Genomic DNA, 18558 nt, shown 5'->3' with positions numbered 1-18558 from the left:
CTGTGCCATCAGGTAGAGGTCCCCGTCCCCATCATGTCAGGGAAGTAAGTACTTCCCTGGCATTCTGAAAGAATTTTTCTGCTCAGCAAGTACTTCAAGGAGGCAGGTGGAAACGTCAAGCAAGGTTCACCTCCCGCTACCTGCAAGACATAACCCACAAGAGTCTAGACACAGTCTCAGTAGGTCCTGTGGTGGCTGCTCATAACGTTGTAATGAAATGTTGGAGTGTGATCGTCATTCATACACTAGGCAGTTTGGGTGCTACGACTGGCCGTAGTCCGTAAACCACTACATAATTTTTGGTCCACAAACCTGGGAAACACCAACCTTTAGGCATGGCATCATTATCAACCAAGGCATTTTTTGGAAAAAAAATGCCTCGTCGAACAAAGAGGCTCCCCGGGCATAAGCCTATGAGTGACAGGCTTACCCTTTCACTCTGTGCAAATGGCGGTGGGGATTGCAAGGTGAAACCCCTGCTGGTGTATCACTCAGGTACGCCTCAAGCCTTCAAGACCCACAAAGTCACTAAGGAAAATCTTTACGTGTTGTGGAAGGCTAATGGAAAAGCCTGGGTAACAAGACAATTGTTCATCGAGTTGGTAAATGTTTGTTTTGGCCCGATTGTGAAAAAGTATTTGGAAGAGAAGTGCCTCCCCATGAAATGCCTGCTAGTTCTTGACAATGCCCCTGCTCACCCTCCTGCCCTCGAGGAAGATATCCTTGCAGAGTATTTGTTCCTCAAGGTTATCTATCTTCTGCCTAACACCACCTCTCTACTCCAGCCCATGGACTAGCAAGTGATTTTGAACTTTAAGGAGCTCTACACGAAATATCTCTTCAAGAGATGTTTCAAAATCACTAACAGCTCAAACCTCACCGTGCATCAATTTTCGAAGGAACATTTCGATGTTGTGATATGCCGCAGACACAGAGATACAGCTTGGCGGGAGGTTTTGAGGCTTACCTTGAACTCTGCGTAGAAGAAGCTGTGGCCTGATACCATCTCCGCATGACATTTCAAGGGCTTCAACACAGGCCCAGCTGAAGCAAATACCGAAAAAGTTAATGATCCTGAACCTGGTGCTCAATCTGAGGTTACCAACATCATTAGACTTGGGATGTCCATGGATTTGGAAGTCGATGAGGACGACATTAATGAGCTTCTCGAGGAGCACCGAGAGGAACTTACAACAGACGACCAAAAGGAGTTGGAGGTCATGCAAGTGAACGTTGTTCAGGAACTGTTCTCTAGCAGCGAGGAGGAGGATGACGCAATGACAACGGCAGAAATTATAGAGGTTCCAGCTTGCTACTGTACCAGAAAATGGCGGCTGTTGTTGAAAAGAGACGCCCAGAAAAAGTTTACACAGTTCGTCTTCTTGAGCAGTTTAATGACTTTTGCCTCAGTTATTTCAGGAGTATTTTAAGAAACAGGTATAAACAAGCTTCCTTTAATAGTTATTTATTAAAGAGGCCTTTGATACTATTAGGCCAAGAGGAAGCTGAGAGTGATAAAAATAATAAAAGTGGCAGTGATGAAGAAAATTATTAAATTTAAGATACAAAACTAAAGTAAAAGAAATACAAAATTAGAAAAAAGCAAAAGCAAAAATGGAATTTTATTTTATCATAAAGTTAAGTGTTAATATTTTCTGCCATTTGTTAATGTGTTTCGTAAAATTAAGTGTTAATGTTTTTGTTATTTATTAATGTGGTTTGTAAAGTGTAAGTGTTTGTTTTCTGCTGTTTGTCATCCTCCTCTGCGCCCTGCCACTTCACTCTCGGACATCCCCTCACTCCAAAGGTAAGGCTCCACATTTTTGTTGCTGTATTTTCCATTTATTATTGCATTGTTGTACTGTCTTCTATTTATACATTTAATTTACAGGTTATTAATGGTTATGTTAGTATTGAATGATCAAAATAGTTGTATTTCATTAGGTTTAGTGAAGTTTAGGCTTATAAGAATTTAATATGGTGTTTTTGTAGGGCTTGGAACAAATTAGGCTATTTACATGTGAAAGGCAACTCACAATGCGAAAAAATCACAATACGAATGCCACTATTGAACCAATTAATTTTGTATTGTGAGGCATTACTGTAAATGGAAATAAACGGTATCTAGCAAAGTGTTCTATGAAGCCCTTCAATCAGTAATGCCAGACACTAGTCGAATGCAAAGTATTCAACATGTTATTTTAGGGCCATGAAGATATTTTGTTAGTTACCCTCATCATATATGTAAAATATGTTTATTATTTATTATCATTGGTAGGTAGATACATCATTATTGATATTATTATTACTATTATTATTATTATTATTATTATTATTACTATTATTACTTATTATTATTATTATTATTTTTACTAACTAAGCTACAATCCTGGTTCGGGGAACAGAATGTTATAAGCCCAAGGGCTCCAACAGGGAAAAATAGCCTAGTGATAAAGGAAATAAACAAACTACAAGAGAAGTAATGAGCAAATAAAATAACATTTTAAGAACAGTAACAAAATTGAAATTGATCTTTCATAAATAATCTATAAAGAGAGACATGTCAGCAGTAAATTTTCCTGTTACATGTTGTTTGATATGTACTGTAAAGTTTTTCATTTCACATCATAAGTTTAGGGATATGAGGGGGAAACATCGGAGCAACTGAAATGTATTGATTACAAATTATCAATTTTATTTCATGTATCTGGATCTGTATAAAAGTATCAATTTGAAGAATTTAATTATTAATTGCCAAGGTTTGGGGTCCGGAAACTTAAGTACTGTATATTACTTTTATAATGATATAACTAGAGGATTAAATATCCCTCATTAATATGGTTTATCTCTTAAAAAAAGATGCCTGTGAATGTGCGTTAATCATTGAAGGGTCTCAAGAAGTTACATTTGGAGGAGTACCCTTAGACCCTGCAGTTGCCTACAAATCACTCAATGCCATAATTACGAGTATAGGCCTTCTTCAGGAAGAACACAGGAACCATGAGTTGAGGTTACAACACACAATGAAGTATGGATCTAAGTAAGTACAATCTCTCTCTCTCTCTCTCTCTCTCTCTCTCTCTCTCTCTCTCTCTCTCTCTCTCTCTCTCTCTCTCTCTCTCTCTCTCTCTATTTATATATATATATATATATATATATATATATATATATATATATATATATATATATATATATATATATATATATATATATACTGATATACTGTTATACTGTGTTGTAGTTGTGCATTGTTCCATTAGAATTGAATGATTTAGCGTCATGTTTGTGTTGTTTGGTTGTATATTGCAATGAATTATGTATAGCTTGAAAAGGTTTGTAGTGAGTTTTCACATGTGTCAAATATAACTTTAAAAACATTGCCATAAAAAAGTTAAATGTACCAGTAGTTAGACATAAAATATGAAAAATTATTTTTACCTTGACCTTAGAAGCAGCCCTGGTTTATCCTTAGATGTACAATACTGTAGAAAAAAAAAAAAAACTTGTATACGATATCTGCTTTCAGAGAATGTAGCATAAAACCCTAAAAAATTTTGATTGCTACGTAATATGAAAGAAGAGATGATGGTTATTGTTTATTGTGACCTGGTCATATATTATACAGCTGAAAAAAAAAATAGATTTATTTTCAAATATTATGACTAGACCCTAGTATGCTAATCTGTAAGCCACCCCAACACCAAACAATAGATAAAAGTTTTCTCTTCCCTTCTCCGAACACCAACACCATTTATCAGGAGGAATATCAGTACCTGATGGTGTTAATTAAGACCGCATTATTCACTTTAGTAATGAAAAGGCTCCATCATCTAAGACTTGTACCCTTTTGGGGAAGAGAGGCATAATTTACAATATGTAACACTTATTATCCATTTGGATCAAAAGGCAAATTCATGAACAGACTCCTACGAACCATGGACGGATCCAAGAAAAGGCCAAGTTTATTTTGAGCACCTATGTAAAAACGGTGCTAGGACAATTCGGTCCCGGGCAATTCGGTCCTGGACAGTTCGGTCCCGGACAATTCGGTACTAGGACAATTCGGTAGCAGGACAATTCGGTACCAGGCTGGTCATTTTTCAAAATGTCTAAATCAGGAAAATATGATATTTCTATATTACATATTATGAACTATTTATATACAGTATAATATTACCTAAATACCTAACTAATTAGTTTCGTTATTCAGTAGTTGTTTACAAATAACTTAAATAATCCACATAACTACTTTATTATTTAAACGATCAGTTTGGTTATCCCCTTGGTTTAAAGAAAAAAATATAAACAAAACGACTTCATTAGTTTCTTTATTCCAGACTTTTTAGTCTAGCTTCACCCATCATTCACACAATGAAGTCTTGCAACTGCATAGTCGGAAAAGGGAAAAACCAAATTAGTCGATAAGGAAAACTGCGTGTACCAAAAACAAAGAAAATACTGATGATACGAAGATGACATATTCAGTCTTAAATTGAGATGTTTTATAGCCTTAGCATTTTTACCTTTAAATCAGGTTGCGGATGCCTTTGATGAATTGGTTGATGATGATGATATCCCTCAACCTATTGTCTCTTATTTTGAAAATTCATGTGTTCATATTCATATATTCAAATTACAAATGCTACGAAACGGGGATGAATCAGTCAAAAAAAAAAGAAGTACAGCGATGGCGACAAGCGTATCATTCATCTAGTACAGAAATATAATCAAGCAATAAGAATGCAGTTCCTTAAACCAATTGCTCATAATATTAAAGTTTAAATCTTTTCTATATGCTTTTAACGACAAGAAATGTATAGTTTTTACCATTTTATTTTTATATACATACTTTTAACATAAGAAGTGTATGGTTTTAACTGTTTTATTTTTTATATAATAAACTAAAAAGTATTTTTTTTTTTTATTTATCGCACAAACTAGGATAAATCTATTAGACTTTTTATATCTATACTAACATAAGCAAAAATTTTCTGTTAAAAGTAATGCTTAGAACTGATAGGAATTTGAGAAACGAAAAAAATTGGAAAAATACTGTTTATTCATAAGAATCAATTGGTACCGAATTGTCCGGGACCGAATTGTCCGGACACCTGTAAAAACATACTGATGAAATGGACACTTCATTTGCCGTAAAATATTAGGGGTTTAATAGATTCAAGAGGTGTTTTAGAAAAAAAATCAATGATTGAAAAAATTGCATAAAACAAATCTTCAATAATGACGAGACCAGTTTATTCTAGAAGCGAATTTCAAATCACTCATTTATTTCCAAGGATGAAAAAATATGCCAAAGGAAAGTTAACATTTATTTTAAAGGATCACATCACTGGTGATTTCATACTGAAACTGCTGTTATTTTACCATACCCTTAATCCTTATACACTTAAAAACATTCTGAAGTCAATACTGTCCTTCATTTGGATGGAAAATCCAAAAGTATAAGTTACCATCGTCTGTATGAAGAATGGCTCGCTGATCATTTTGACCCAGCAGTTAAGGAATATTACAAGAAAAAATTTTCCTTTTTAAGGTTCTGTTTTTTTATAATGCAGCTGAACAAACAGTACTACACTTGAATTTCATAGACCCATATGTGATTGTCAGTTTCTTGCCAACCAACACTACATTTCTCATTTAACCCATGGACCAAGGCATTATAGATTTCTTCAAGCATATATTGCATTGGGCAGTTGATGCTACATTGCCATATGAAGGTATGAACGTACGAGAGTTTTGGAAGGCATACAATATTTACTAGACTGTATTGAACATCAGGGCTTCTTGGACTAAAAGGATTCTTAACAGAAATGAATGTTGTATGGAAGAAACTGTGCCATCAATTCATTCATAAATTTAAAGGTTTTGAAAATTTGGTAAAGGACATTAGAATAATTTAATATCCCTTTATGAAGAACTTCGAGTTGGAAGAAGGTTTTTAGGGGTTCCTGAATCCTCAAGCATCCACTAACAAAATTTGTCCTGGACAATAGCCTCCTCCTGAGACAATGTCATCCAAAACATAGATAATTGTTCTTATACTAACAAACCTTACGTTATTTATGTGGGTACACTTCGGCGGAGATGGAAGGCAGCCATTAGATTGAGAGTATGAGGTGGCAACCCTACCTAACCACTATAGTGGGTAGGTAGGTGGTGGTTGGTATGTACCCAGTGACCTATATCTACTCAAGGTCAATGAACCATATCACTTTTTGCTTTTGGCTGGTAGAGAACGGACACATCTGCTCTCTCCTCCTCAAGGCTTAGCCATTTACACTTTTGCTTTATGCTCATCCTTTTTATTTTCTCTCTTTTTGTTCTTTTTTTCTAGTGGACGTTTCAGCTGTCTACAAGGTCCTCCTTGCCTCTCCCACCTGACACCCTCTTGCTGATGACGAGCCCTCTCGCCTCTTCCCAATCTCATCGTCACCCAACGATACGCAATCTCTTTTTATCTTCCCACTGGCATTTAAAACTTTCGCCTGGTGCATATTTCAAAACTACAAACGATTGTCAATGTCCAGCTCGCCAATCGCCAGAATGACCAATTATCGTCTCTTCCTTCCCGTCGATCCCCAGGACGTCGTTCTTGACGATCAAATGATCGGCACAGAGATGGAAGGTTACTTACGATCTCGACGCTCTTCTTATAGATGTTCACGGTCACGAGAGAGGTTATCACGCTCTCGAAGCTCTTCTTGAAGACGATCACAATCTCAAGATCGGAGGTCACTCATGATCTCGACGTTTGTCTTCGTGAAGACGATCACAGTCACGAGTGAAACACTCACAATTATGAGATCGAAGGTTATCACAATCTCGACACTCCTCTTCTTGAAGACAATCCCAGTCACAAGTTAAACACTCATAATTACAAGATCGTAGGTCACTCACGATCTCAACACACTACTTCTTCTTCAGGACGATCATAGTTACTAATTAAAAACTCATAATTACAAGGTCGTAGGTCACTCACGATATCGTAATTACCATTGAAAGGCATCCCACTCTTAGACTTAGACAACGGAAGACCTTTGCTTATCCATCGAGCATCTCCTCCAATTGTTGCTCTCCACAGAGTTTGAACCGACATCCCTGTAGTTAGGTAATACAGCCCTGTACGGGATGGGTGGCTTCCTACGGTTCTGGGGTGCCTCCCTCGAAGACCTAGGATACCTAAAAAGAAGATCTTATGATCCCGACCACAGGTCTCTCCCTGTGTGGCCCTCACCCAAGAGGAGAGGCTAACCCTATGGGCCGCCCTCAGCATCTCTCACTCATGGCGAGAAACCAAGTGACATACAATTTTTTTTCCAGATAGCTTAAACCTCAGGTTCAAGCCTGCCGAACTTGAAATACGCCGCTTTGTATTAAAGGCTGTTACCCCAGTAATTAAGTTGAGGCCATACTTCAAGGAGGATGCTTTACCTAGACCCAAGGGTACAGCCCGTTTCGCCAACTCTAGGAGGCCCAAAGGGAGTTCATCAGACTCCCATTCCTGACTGGGACCCTTTGGGTCATATACCTATCATTGAGTCATTCTTTTTCATGTCAGTGATTATATTGAGGCTATACCTCAGAAAAACAATAAAAAAAAGGTTACTCCAAAGGTTCAGCACGCTTCGCCAACCCTAGGGAGGTCAAAGGAGGCATATAAGGATCTCGTTCGTGACTGGGACACGCAAGTCATATACCATTCACGGAATCCCTCTCCTCCTCATAGAAGTGACCCAGAGCTCATAACATTAATGTTTAGAAGCAGCTTCTTTGTGATGCAGGCCATACCATTGGTATGGTGAAAACGTCTGATCTTCACCTCTCCCTGCCTGCAAGACGGGACCCACAGAAGACCCGATACTGTTTCTCTATCGTTCATGTGGTGGTTACACAATAGGTGGTTTAAGAATACCTCGGGCTCCTTGTGGGACAAGTAGCAGAAGGTTGAGGACATTGGTTACCCAAGGTAAGTCTGTGATGATGAAAGTAAGTCTTGACTCTCATTTCCTTTCTTCATCTTCCCCTCTCTAGGGGAATAGCCCCATGGGTCCCTTTGCAAGCTGGCTTCAACCCCTGCAGGTAATAACCCCTTCCCTTGTGTAAGCTAGTGTAGTTTGTTATTACATACTTGTACACGTCCCCAACGCCTACTGCGAAGTAGGCCGTGGATAACGTCTATATGTATAAGGTTCCTATTTAAACTAGGAACATTCTTACCTTGACGTTCATAGACTATCTCTCACTACTACTTGTGTTGCTCAGGCTGCTATCATCCCCACTTTGTATTGATAAGTGAGATGGCAAGGTTTCCCTTGATTACAATCTAATACTCTACTAGGCAAACCCGGCTTAACCCTTTCGCTGCGGATATTCAAATACGATGCTGCACAGCTCTGTGCACATTTTCACCAAAAATTCAAAATGCTCAAAATTTAATGAAACTAAGTTTTTTGTGTTCTATAACCTTTCTGTTTTTAGGATTTAACAATATTTTCACCTGAGTTTATCTTTTTATGCCTTAAATTCTTCGATAAATAGGTAAAAATTAAGAAAAATCACAAAAATTCCTTTCCAAAGTTGATTTTATCAATTCTACTAATAATCCTTCACTCAATTTATCATTGACTCATACATTTATTCTCTACATTAGTAATGCTTTTTGTACACTTTATGGATATTATATGTCTCAAAACATAGAATGATACAAAGAGGGGGCTTTTCAACAATTTGATCACAAAAATAAGTTGTTTGCTTTCTTTTATATTCGCCTTTACCTTTCATCAAACAATTCTTTGGCAAGAAAGAGCATAAGATACATTGGGGTTTGTGGTTTTTGTCACCATATTGAGCTGGAAAATGCCTTTCAGCTAGTCTAGATTTCATTGCATTTGAAAATCTACCCTTTCTTTGAGTTTTTCTCCGCTTATACCCTTCTAACGTAGTGTTAGTCATTTTTCCTTGATTTTTTTTTCTATTCATCTTAGCGGTGGGATTCTGAATGTTGTAGCATATGTTTGAGTCTACTAATGCTGCTTCAATGATAAAATGCCAAATTGGTTGGTACCATTAATGACTCTTTCTTTCTTTAGCATATGTTGAGCATAGCTGATCAAAATTAAATTATCAACTTCCCTCATATACTTATTGTATTCCACATGAACACATGGATTGTCTATTTCTGTCACTTTTTTTTTGTAATGAAGCTTCACTGTATATGTAACTACTGTTTCTTTTAAAGATACTTGGCGAGAAGTAGAGGCCATATCACACATATAAAATAAAAAAAAATAAAAATAATTCTTCAACCCAGAGTTAAAGGGAAAAATTAAAAAGACAAAGTCAGCTGACTGCTAAAAGCAGAGCCATATCGAATGTTTTGCTAATAGTATAATAATACCATAATATACAACTATATATGAAATTTATAATACTGTGAAACAAGCCTTTATTAACAAATTATATCTTTATTAACAACTTGTATCACTAAATTATACTGTTAAAATATAAAGGGACCGATAGGCAACTAACAGACTAAACGTCAGCTGACGAATGTAAACAAAACTTCCGATATAAGACACGAAACTTCTTTTCTCGTGACTGTGTTTGTTATTTGACTATTATTCATTTGATTTAGTTAATTTCTATATTGATTTCTGAAAACACCATTATCTGTCACATTTTGAACATCCAATACTATGAAATATGTTTTTATGTGTGTAGTTGTCATGGCAACTGTTGAGCTCTAATGTAAACAAACTTTTACTTACGCTAAGCGAACTTTGGAAAGCATGATACACTATTACGATAACTCTATGAAAGATATTGATTTATATTGAAAAAAACATGCATATATATCATAATTTCATCTTGACACAACGTAAAAATAAAAAAATTACCAAAATCATAGTGTAAATGGGAGAAGAAAGACGAGAGCTTCAGAGAGTGGGTAGTTCATAAAATCGGCAACAGATGGCAGCATCTAGAAGCCAGATAAATCGTCTAAAAAAGGCGCTAAGCTTAAAATTTCTTACGCGGTGTGGATTAAAGTCGTTCTCCGCAGTGAAAGGTTATGAATCTGAGTAAACTAAAGTCGTTCTCCGCAGTGAAAGGGTTAATGACTATGCCAGTGGTTGAACTTACCACCCACCTAAGGGTAAGTCATCCACATAAATAACATAAGGTTTGTTAGTATGGGAACAAATGACAAATTCAGAGATAATTTGTATTTTTCCCTAACTAATACAATCCTGAAGTTATATATATAAATTGTCCCGCCATTTCCTGCCCCCGATACGTCCTACCTGCAATCAAAAAGTAACATGGTTCATTGAACTGTGAGTAGATATAGGTGGCAGGGTACCCCCCCCCCCGCCACCCCTTACCTACCCATTATAGTGGTTAGGTAGGGTTGCCACCTCACACTTTTAATCTAATGGCTGCTTTCCAGCTCTGCTGAAAATGTATCCACATAAATAACTCCAGGTTTGTATTAGTTAGGGAAAAAATACAAATTATCTCCGAATTTGTCATATTTTTCTGCTGCATCCGTATCTGCACTTGCTGCTTCACCTTAAATACTAGTTTTGTTAGCAGCTCCAGCTTACCACTCAAATTATCCCTCAAACTAATTGTAAGTGATTGTTTAATGAAACATGAAAGAAATAACATTTCAAATACGCCCACTGCATCCGCGGGGGTGTGTTAGTGCTTTCAGCACACCTCACACGATGTAGTGTTGGCACTGCATCACTAATAAGTGATTACAAAGGGTCCTCAACTTGCAAAAATTCAAATACAAACACAAATTCAATTGAAATCATAAATCTCAGATATTGTATCAAAAGATTAAAATGCAATACTGTAATTAAACTATATATAATTGTTCCGGCGTAAATACAAACCCTCCGCTATTCATAGGGGTATTAATTACAATGTAGCTGAAAGACGAGTCATGAAAATTTTAGTGAGGGATAACTACCTCATCCGCTAGTTAGCTGGTGAAGGGTGGGGTAGACTGGCTACCCTGCTCACTCACACCTCTCGGGTGAGTAACCACTTTACTTTATGGCTCGGTAGAAGACGGACATGCTACCTTTCTCTCCTGCAAACACTTGCCTAAATTGTTTTTATGTTTAGTTTATTCTCTTGTGTGTGTTTTTATCTTTCTGTCTCCCTACTGGTAACTATGACATAGTTCATCTGGGTTCTTATCATGGTTCTGGTCGCGTGAACCCCTGTGGGTTCACACAACACAATTCCTGAAGATTCCATCAGGAATCAGCGACAGAGTTCCTGTGGGTTCTTGTCACAACGATCCCTTAGGGTCACGTGAAATATATTCATGATCCCTCAATGTCGTGAGAAAGGAATTGACAAAATAAATTCAGAACCCCTAGGCTCTCGTCATGCCGAATCTCTCGGTTGCAGCAATCCAGAGTTTTTTCTATAAACTCTATGGGCAACCTTCCTCCCCCCCCCCCCCCTCCCTACGAGAGGGGTCTTCTAGCATGGTGTGATTTGTTACGTCACTCTACACTCTCAGCTGATTACTATGTTAGCTAGGCTGGTCTCGCCAGCATCGATCCTTTCGTTTTTGAAGGAACCACCATCATCTTCCCTCCAACCTCCCACTTTGAGTGGTGGGGTTAGCAAGCGGCTTGTGATCCTTTCTCGTCATCGAGAAACCCTCAACTGCCGAGACTGAAACTAGCGGGGAACGAAATTTTTTTTACATTTCAATTCATTTCCTCTGGCAGTCCATGCTTAAATTAGACGGTAGTTTTCTTGTTAGCAAGAAAGCGTTTGATGGCAACTCCTTCCCAGTAAGCGGTCGATGGCAATCTAATATCTGGTCCTTTTTTGGGCTCGGGCCATGTCAACCTGATGGAAGGTTCCTTTAGGTAGCTTTCTAAGCGATATTTGCTAAAGTGATACTCCCAGATAATTTAAACCGAAGGTCTCCAGGATTCTAACTCCTGGCGCGAGTATCCAGTAAAGGATATCGCATAAAATCAGGGGAAGTATATTAGATACGACACATAGCAATCTTCACCCCGAATAGATTTAACTCTTTGATGTAAGGGGGAAGAGTGGCAAAAGAAGGGAGTGCCGTTCTAGGTACTCGGTGGACCTCCATCCCTACTACTACCGCGACGCCATTCCTTTTCTTGTAGCTATCTAAGCGAGTTGTGCTCCCAACGTTAACCCGGTGTTTTGTAACAAGTTATTGGAATAATCATCATGCAATCTCCAGCATCTTCATCTTCTGGAAAGTTGAGTATTAATTCTTTCCTGTTTATAATTTTAGTCTCCCTTTTCACAGTTAAATTTTGATAATTTAAGTGTGATTGGGTGAGCGTTGCCAAGAACCGGAGGCAGCCATTTTACAACTACAGTCGCCCGTTACAATTGCATTTTATTTAGTCAGTAGGGCGACAATTCCCAGCATTAAACTATAATGTTAGCTATTTAGGCAAATTATACAAGTGGTGATTTTGCATACATGAATATTATTCCTCTTACTATTATGTAACTTATCGTATGCGGCGGGAACCCCGGTGGTACCAACTACCTTGGGCGGGGATCCTACCAAAGCTAGGTTACTCTCGCTAATAGACACGTTAGTAAAGTAATTCCCCATGTTTAGCTTTACACTATCGTTCTTTTTCTATTCAGATGAGAATTTACATTCTCTAGAATCTATAGATAAGTTAGAGAAGAGGCTAAAAACTTCCTCCCTCCCTGAGTGCCGCCGCCGCTACAGCCGGCAACCACTGTCTTTCTTCATCGTCGTTGAGTAGAACAAAGTTCCTGCTACCTCCAGCTTTGATTTAGGTAATGACTAACTAAGGGTACCCTTGTCTTGCCGCCGACGATGTCGTCAGCAAAGGAACCATGCTTCCTCTGCCACCGACGATGCCGTCAGCACAGGAAGCCATGCTTTCTCAGTTCACTGTTGAAGGTAGGCGGCATATTAGCTGCCACCTCTCATTTCAATGAACTTTAGGACCCTTTACCCTTCCCCTTCTCTCCTTTAGTGACATCATAGCCGTCACAAAACTCCTTCACCGGTATTCTGAGTCATCCCGGCTTGCTAGAGTGACTGCGTTACTGGCTGGTACCCTGCCGGTAGCAGTTAGTTCAGCCGTCTCTGCCACCTTCTCCCTTAATTCCTTCCTTCACAGGAAGTGAATATTATTGGGGGGGTGGGGGGGAGATTGAGACGGCTCCTGACGGCTGCCGGTGAGAAACCTAACATACTTTGGGAAGTCTTCAGCCCTCCCTTGGGCTGCCATTCTAACTCCTGGCGCGAGTATCCTTAAAATTTTCCTTAAGAATATCACATAATATCAGGGGACGTATATCTTGATACGACACATGGCAATCTTCACCCCGAATAGAGTTTTCGCTCTGAGGGGGAAGAGTGGCGAAATTGAAGGGGAGCCGTTATCAAGGTTACCCTTCCTCCCCTTTTATTACAGGGCCCAATATGGCCGCTCATTCCTTGTAGCATTGAGCATGGTGCTACAGATAGAGTAGTTTTGGGAGGGAATTGTTACATAATCCTTTTCTTAGAAAAGGAGGGTGGGTCCATCAGGACGACATGGCCATCTCACCCAAAAATAGATTTTTCACTTTGCTTCAAAATCCGTTTTTTTGGGCTCAAGCTATGTCGTCCTGATGGAAGTCTATCAGAGAATTACTTGAAAGTACTATATCTGTGGGTTTGTATAAGTGCCTCAACCTCGGGTCAGCTTCTATATGGTCATCCAGACCACTGAAATATATGACGATACCGTTATACATCATTACCACTAAGCATGGAACAATGTTAGGGCTTCCTGCGCCCTGCAGGGAAATGTCGTACTCGACGATAGAAGCACAAGGTTTGTATTCCTAAAGGAACAAATATAAATATCATTCAGATCTTTTTGTTCATATGATTAAGTACCTCAAGTATGAACTTTACTTAGGAAAATAAATAAAAGACACTGGCTAAGTTTATTTAGCTACATATGTGGCGAAATAAGACGCAAATACACTTTCACCATTTTATTAAATCGATAATCAAATGGAACAGAAGGTGTATTAAAATTTGTAATAGAATTATACATTCAACATATACAAATAAAAATATTTTCTAGCTGAAAGGGAAGAAACTTTTGATGCCACTCAAAATCAGTTAAAAAATTATTAAGATAATTTTACTGTAAATGTTGGATAACTATCAACACTGTGTGCAAGTGTACACATGGCACTAGTGTCATTGGTATAATTCTACACCTTAAAAAGAACAGTCCTAGTGTCATCAGGGTGACACTCAATAAAAGGGTACTGCACTGGAAGGTGTCAACACCTTTTCGCCCGAATTGAAAAGTCCCAATCAATTCACTGTTCATCGCAGCATTAGACGACAGGTTTCACCACGCTACCTGCCGCCCCCACAAAATTTTCAACGTGGGCACTTGCTTCGCATAATGTTTGTAAAAAACTCTGGAGGATTTCCAACCAGTTTATGAGCGGAGACGCTCAGAGTCCATATACAGTACTGAAAGAAGTTCAGTGAGGAAGCAATTTTTCTTGGATCATGACCTGCGGGTGTATTATCAGGATCCGCTCTGCGAATGGAGTAGGTGAACTTCGCCCTCAGTTGTTCTTCTTTGTCTTCCATTTGGGTTGGGGACCAGCGTCCGGGGAAGACTTTCTCTTTGAGGAGATGCCCCACTTTTGGAGAAGGTTCCTATTCTCCGTGGCGGCTTTCTCAACTACCTCTTGGACCACTTCTTTTAGGAAGAGGTCCTTACCCCAAATGCTGGAAGAAATCAGCTTCATGGGTTCGTGTTTCACCGTTGCAGCAGCAAACACGAACTCCCTACAGGCTCTCCTGGCCTTCACGAAGGCGTACAGGTCCTTTACGAGGGTGGCCATGTGCATCTTGGTCAGGACCGTAAGCATATCTGGGGTGCTGTTGTGGCCTGCACACATCTCTATGCAGTTCTGGAGGGAAAGAGAAGCGGATAGCCTCATTTTTGTCTCTTGCTCCCTTTGCAAGAGAAAGTCCGATAGTTTCGGTAGGTTCTCGCTGAACTGCTGTCCCGCGATATCTGCTTCAAGCTTTCCTACTGAGAAGGTTAGGTGGACCTCCTTCCATTTCTTCTCATCCGTGGACAAGGCCAGAGACAGATGCCTACACTCCTCTAGTGTAGGGCATGGTTTGCCTGCCTCAACCGCCTTGAGAACACTCTGAAAAGCCTTCGACATGAAGGGGAAGGCTCTCGAAGAAGGAGCAAAAAAAGTAGGGTGTTTCTTGCTCAGTGCAGAAACTCGCGAGTTAGTATAACCTGCCTTCTTCAGGCTACTCGTCAATGAGCCTGTGCCTTGTCGTGGTCGAATACCATGACTTCCTTTGGTTCTGTCTCCTCTTTCGACACTGGTTCACGCTTCAACCGGATGAAGCACTCCGGGTAAGCGTTGAAGTTCGGCCAGAACTCAATGTCATCCAGGTGGACGGCTCCCAACTTCTCCGAAATGTAGAGTTTGCCGTTGATGATAGGCATAAACTCCGCATACTTCCAGGGATTGATCTCGGAGCAGGGTGGCAGGTCCTGTACTCTGGGTCGCTTGGAAGAGACCCTCGGGAGGTGACGATCTGAGTCGCATCGCGAAACACTTTCATCATCTTTTCTTGCCTTTCTACGTTCTCCTTACGTAGATTCTCCATTAGGGTGGTAATGTGGGCCAGAACTGCCTGACCCATTGCGTCTTATGGAGGGGTAGGAGCTGAAGACGTAGACGGTGTCGGCTCTGCTGCCGGCACAGGCAGAAGGGACTCCTCCGCTTCTGTCGAGTCATAGTCTTCATCTCCTCCGGGTGGTAGAGTAGACTCTTCTTCAGGATCGTCTAAAAGAAGATCCTTCTCCGTGTCCGTGGACACTTCAGACATCCTTTCCTCTTGGTGGATGTCCATGCCTTGCATGGCTTCAGTGACGTCAGCCTCGACCGCGATCTGGACGCAGGGTGGCCCGGGTCGTGCCTGAGGTACGACGGCATCAGCTGTAGCCTTCGGGAACAGCAAGCTTTGCATCCTATCATTGGGGAGGTACGGTCCAGGAGAGTTCTTTTGGAACCCTCGTACCCATTTCCGAAGCTTCTCGCCTGCTGCATCCCTCTATTCCGTTTACTTCGGGTCGTCAAAACCTTCGGTCACCAAGGCCGAGCAGACTTTGCAGTCCTTGGGGTCCCAATACCTCAAGGTTTCAGTTGTTACACGCAGGCGGCATGAGACCTACACATAGTGTGACCACAAAAGTTCCCACTTTTGTGGTTACAGAAGATCACCTCACACTTCACTTTCTGCTCCTCCTGTAAAGAAAGGAAATTGAAATGAGTACAGTATGCGGTGATTTATCACACTTCATGGATAAAAAATGTCATGCATTAAATATTTGGTATCTTAACCATTATAGCTTAGGATAGTAAGCTAGAAAGGAGATGGGAAAGACACATACTTGTGCCTCCTATCCAGCCAATTGCTGTGACCTCCCCCTATATTAATGTTAGAATTTCCGTATTAAAGGCAAATCAAAGGAGAAGGGTTCTAACTTCTAGAGTTAGAATTAGTGTATACTAGCACTGACCCTTTCATAAAAGTATTAATATTGTGGGGTAAATTATGATCTGATGACTTTCATTATTATTATTATTATTATTACTAGCCAAGCTACAACCCTAGTTGGAAAAGCAAGATGCTATATGCCCAAGGGCTCCAACAGGGAAAAATAGCCCAGTGAGGAAAGGAAATAAGGAAATAAATAAATGATGAGAATTAATTAACAATATCTCATTCTAAAAACAGTAACAGCGTCAAAACAGATATGTCCTATAGAAACTATTAACAACGTTAAAAACAGATATGTCATATATAAACAATAAAAAGACTCATGTCAGCCTGGACAACATAAAAACATTTGCTCCAACTTTGAACTTTTGAAGTTCTACTGATTCAACTACCCGATTAGGAAGATCATTCTACAATTTGGTAACAGCTGTAATAAAACTTCTAGAATACTGTGTAGTATTGAACCTCATGATGGAGAAGGCCTGGCTATTAGAATTAACTGCCTGCCTAGTATTACGAACAAGATAGAATTGTCCAGGGAGATCTGAATGTAAAGGATGGTCAGAATTATGAAAAATCTTATGCAACATGCACAATGAACTAATTGAATGACAGTGCCAAAGATTAAAATCTAGATCAGGAATAAGAAATTTAATAGACCGTAAGTTTCTGTCCAACAAATTAAGATAAGAATCAGCAGATGAACACCAGGCAGGAGAACAATACTCAAAACAAGGTAGAATGAAAGAATTAAAACACTTCTTCAGAATAGATTGATCACCGAAAATCTTGTAAGACTTTCTCAATAAGCTAATTTTTAGTGCAATTGAAGAAGACACAGACCTAATGTGTTTCTCAAAAGTAAATTTGCTGTCGAGAATCACACCTAAAATTTAAAAAGAGTCATACAAATTTAAAGAAATATTATCAATACTGAGATCCGGATGTTGAGGAGCCACCGTCCTTGACCTACTTACAATCATACTTTGAGTTTTGTTAGGATTCAACTTCATACCCCATAATTTGCACCATGCACTAATTTTAGCTAAATCTCTATTAAGGGATTCACCAACCCCAGATCTACATTCAGGATGGAATTGAGGCAAAGAGAATAGCATCATCTGCATATGCAACAAGCTTGTTTTCTAGGCCAAACCACATGTCGTGTGTATATGGTATGAAAAGTAATGGGCCAAAAACACTACCCTGTGGAACACCGGATATCACATTCCTAACTCACTATAGTGCCCATCAACAACAACTCTTTGAGATCCATTACTTAAAAAATCAATAATAATGCTAAGAAACGACCCACCCACTCCCAACTGTTTCAGTTTGAAAACAAGGGCCTCATGATTAACACGGTCAAAGGCAGCACTAAAATCAAGGCCAATCATACGAACTTCCTGACCACAATCAAGCGATTTCTGTACAGCATTGGAGATTGTAAGAAGGGCATCACATGCTCCAAGGCCTTTACAAAAACCAAATTGCAAACTAGGGAGTAGGTGATTACCTTCAGCAAACCTATTGAGACGTTTTGCTAGAAGACGTTCAAAAACTTTAGATAATATGGGAGTTATGGAAATTGGGCGGTAATCAGTGGGACTTGAGCTACCACAAACACATTTACATAGAGGAGTAACATTACCAATTCTCCAACAAGTGCTAAAAGCTCCTTTTCTTGCTAACTTGCGCAAAATAACAGATAACTTTGGAGCTAAGAAATCTGCTGTCTTTATAAAAAACAGAGGAAAAATACCATTTGGGTCTACACCTCCATAAGCATCAAGGTCCATCAACAGAGCTTTAATCTCATGAGATCGAAAAGCTAAACTAGTTAGTTTAGCCTCAGGAAAACAAAAATGAGGAAGTTCAAGTTTTTCATTACTCCTGCTTCTCCAAATAAGCATGTCTACAAT

The 18558-nt window shown here is 39.3% G+C and overlaps 1 protein-coding gene across 1 annotated transcript in view; it reads left to right on the top strand.

Moving 5' to 3' along the window:
- RasGAP1 (Ras GTPase activating protein 1) overlaps nucleotides 1–18558 on the top strand; it is a 373291-nt gene that overhangs the window by 336898 nt on the left and 17835 nt on the right. Inside the window, exon 18 of the mRNA XM_068380108.1 lies at nucleotides 2860–3040. Coding sequence (XP_068236209.1) covers nucleotides 2860–3040 — 181 coding nt within the window. The remainder of the gene's footprint in view (nucleotides 1–2859; nucleotides 3041–18558) is intronic.

Source organism: Palaemon carinicauda, chromosome 9, assembly GCF_036898095.1.
Source record: "Palaemon carinicauda isolate YSFRI2023 chromosome 9, ASM3689809v2, whole genome shotgun sequence".
NCBI classification, from domain to species: domain Eukaryota; kingdom Metazoa; phylum Arthropoda; class Malacostraca; order Decapoda; family Palaemonidae; genus Palaemon; species Palaemon carinicauda.
Note: the sequence above shows the minus strand (reverse complement) of the source record. Positions and strands in the feature narration are given on the sequence as shown.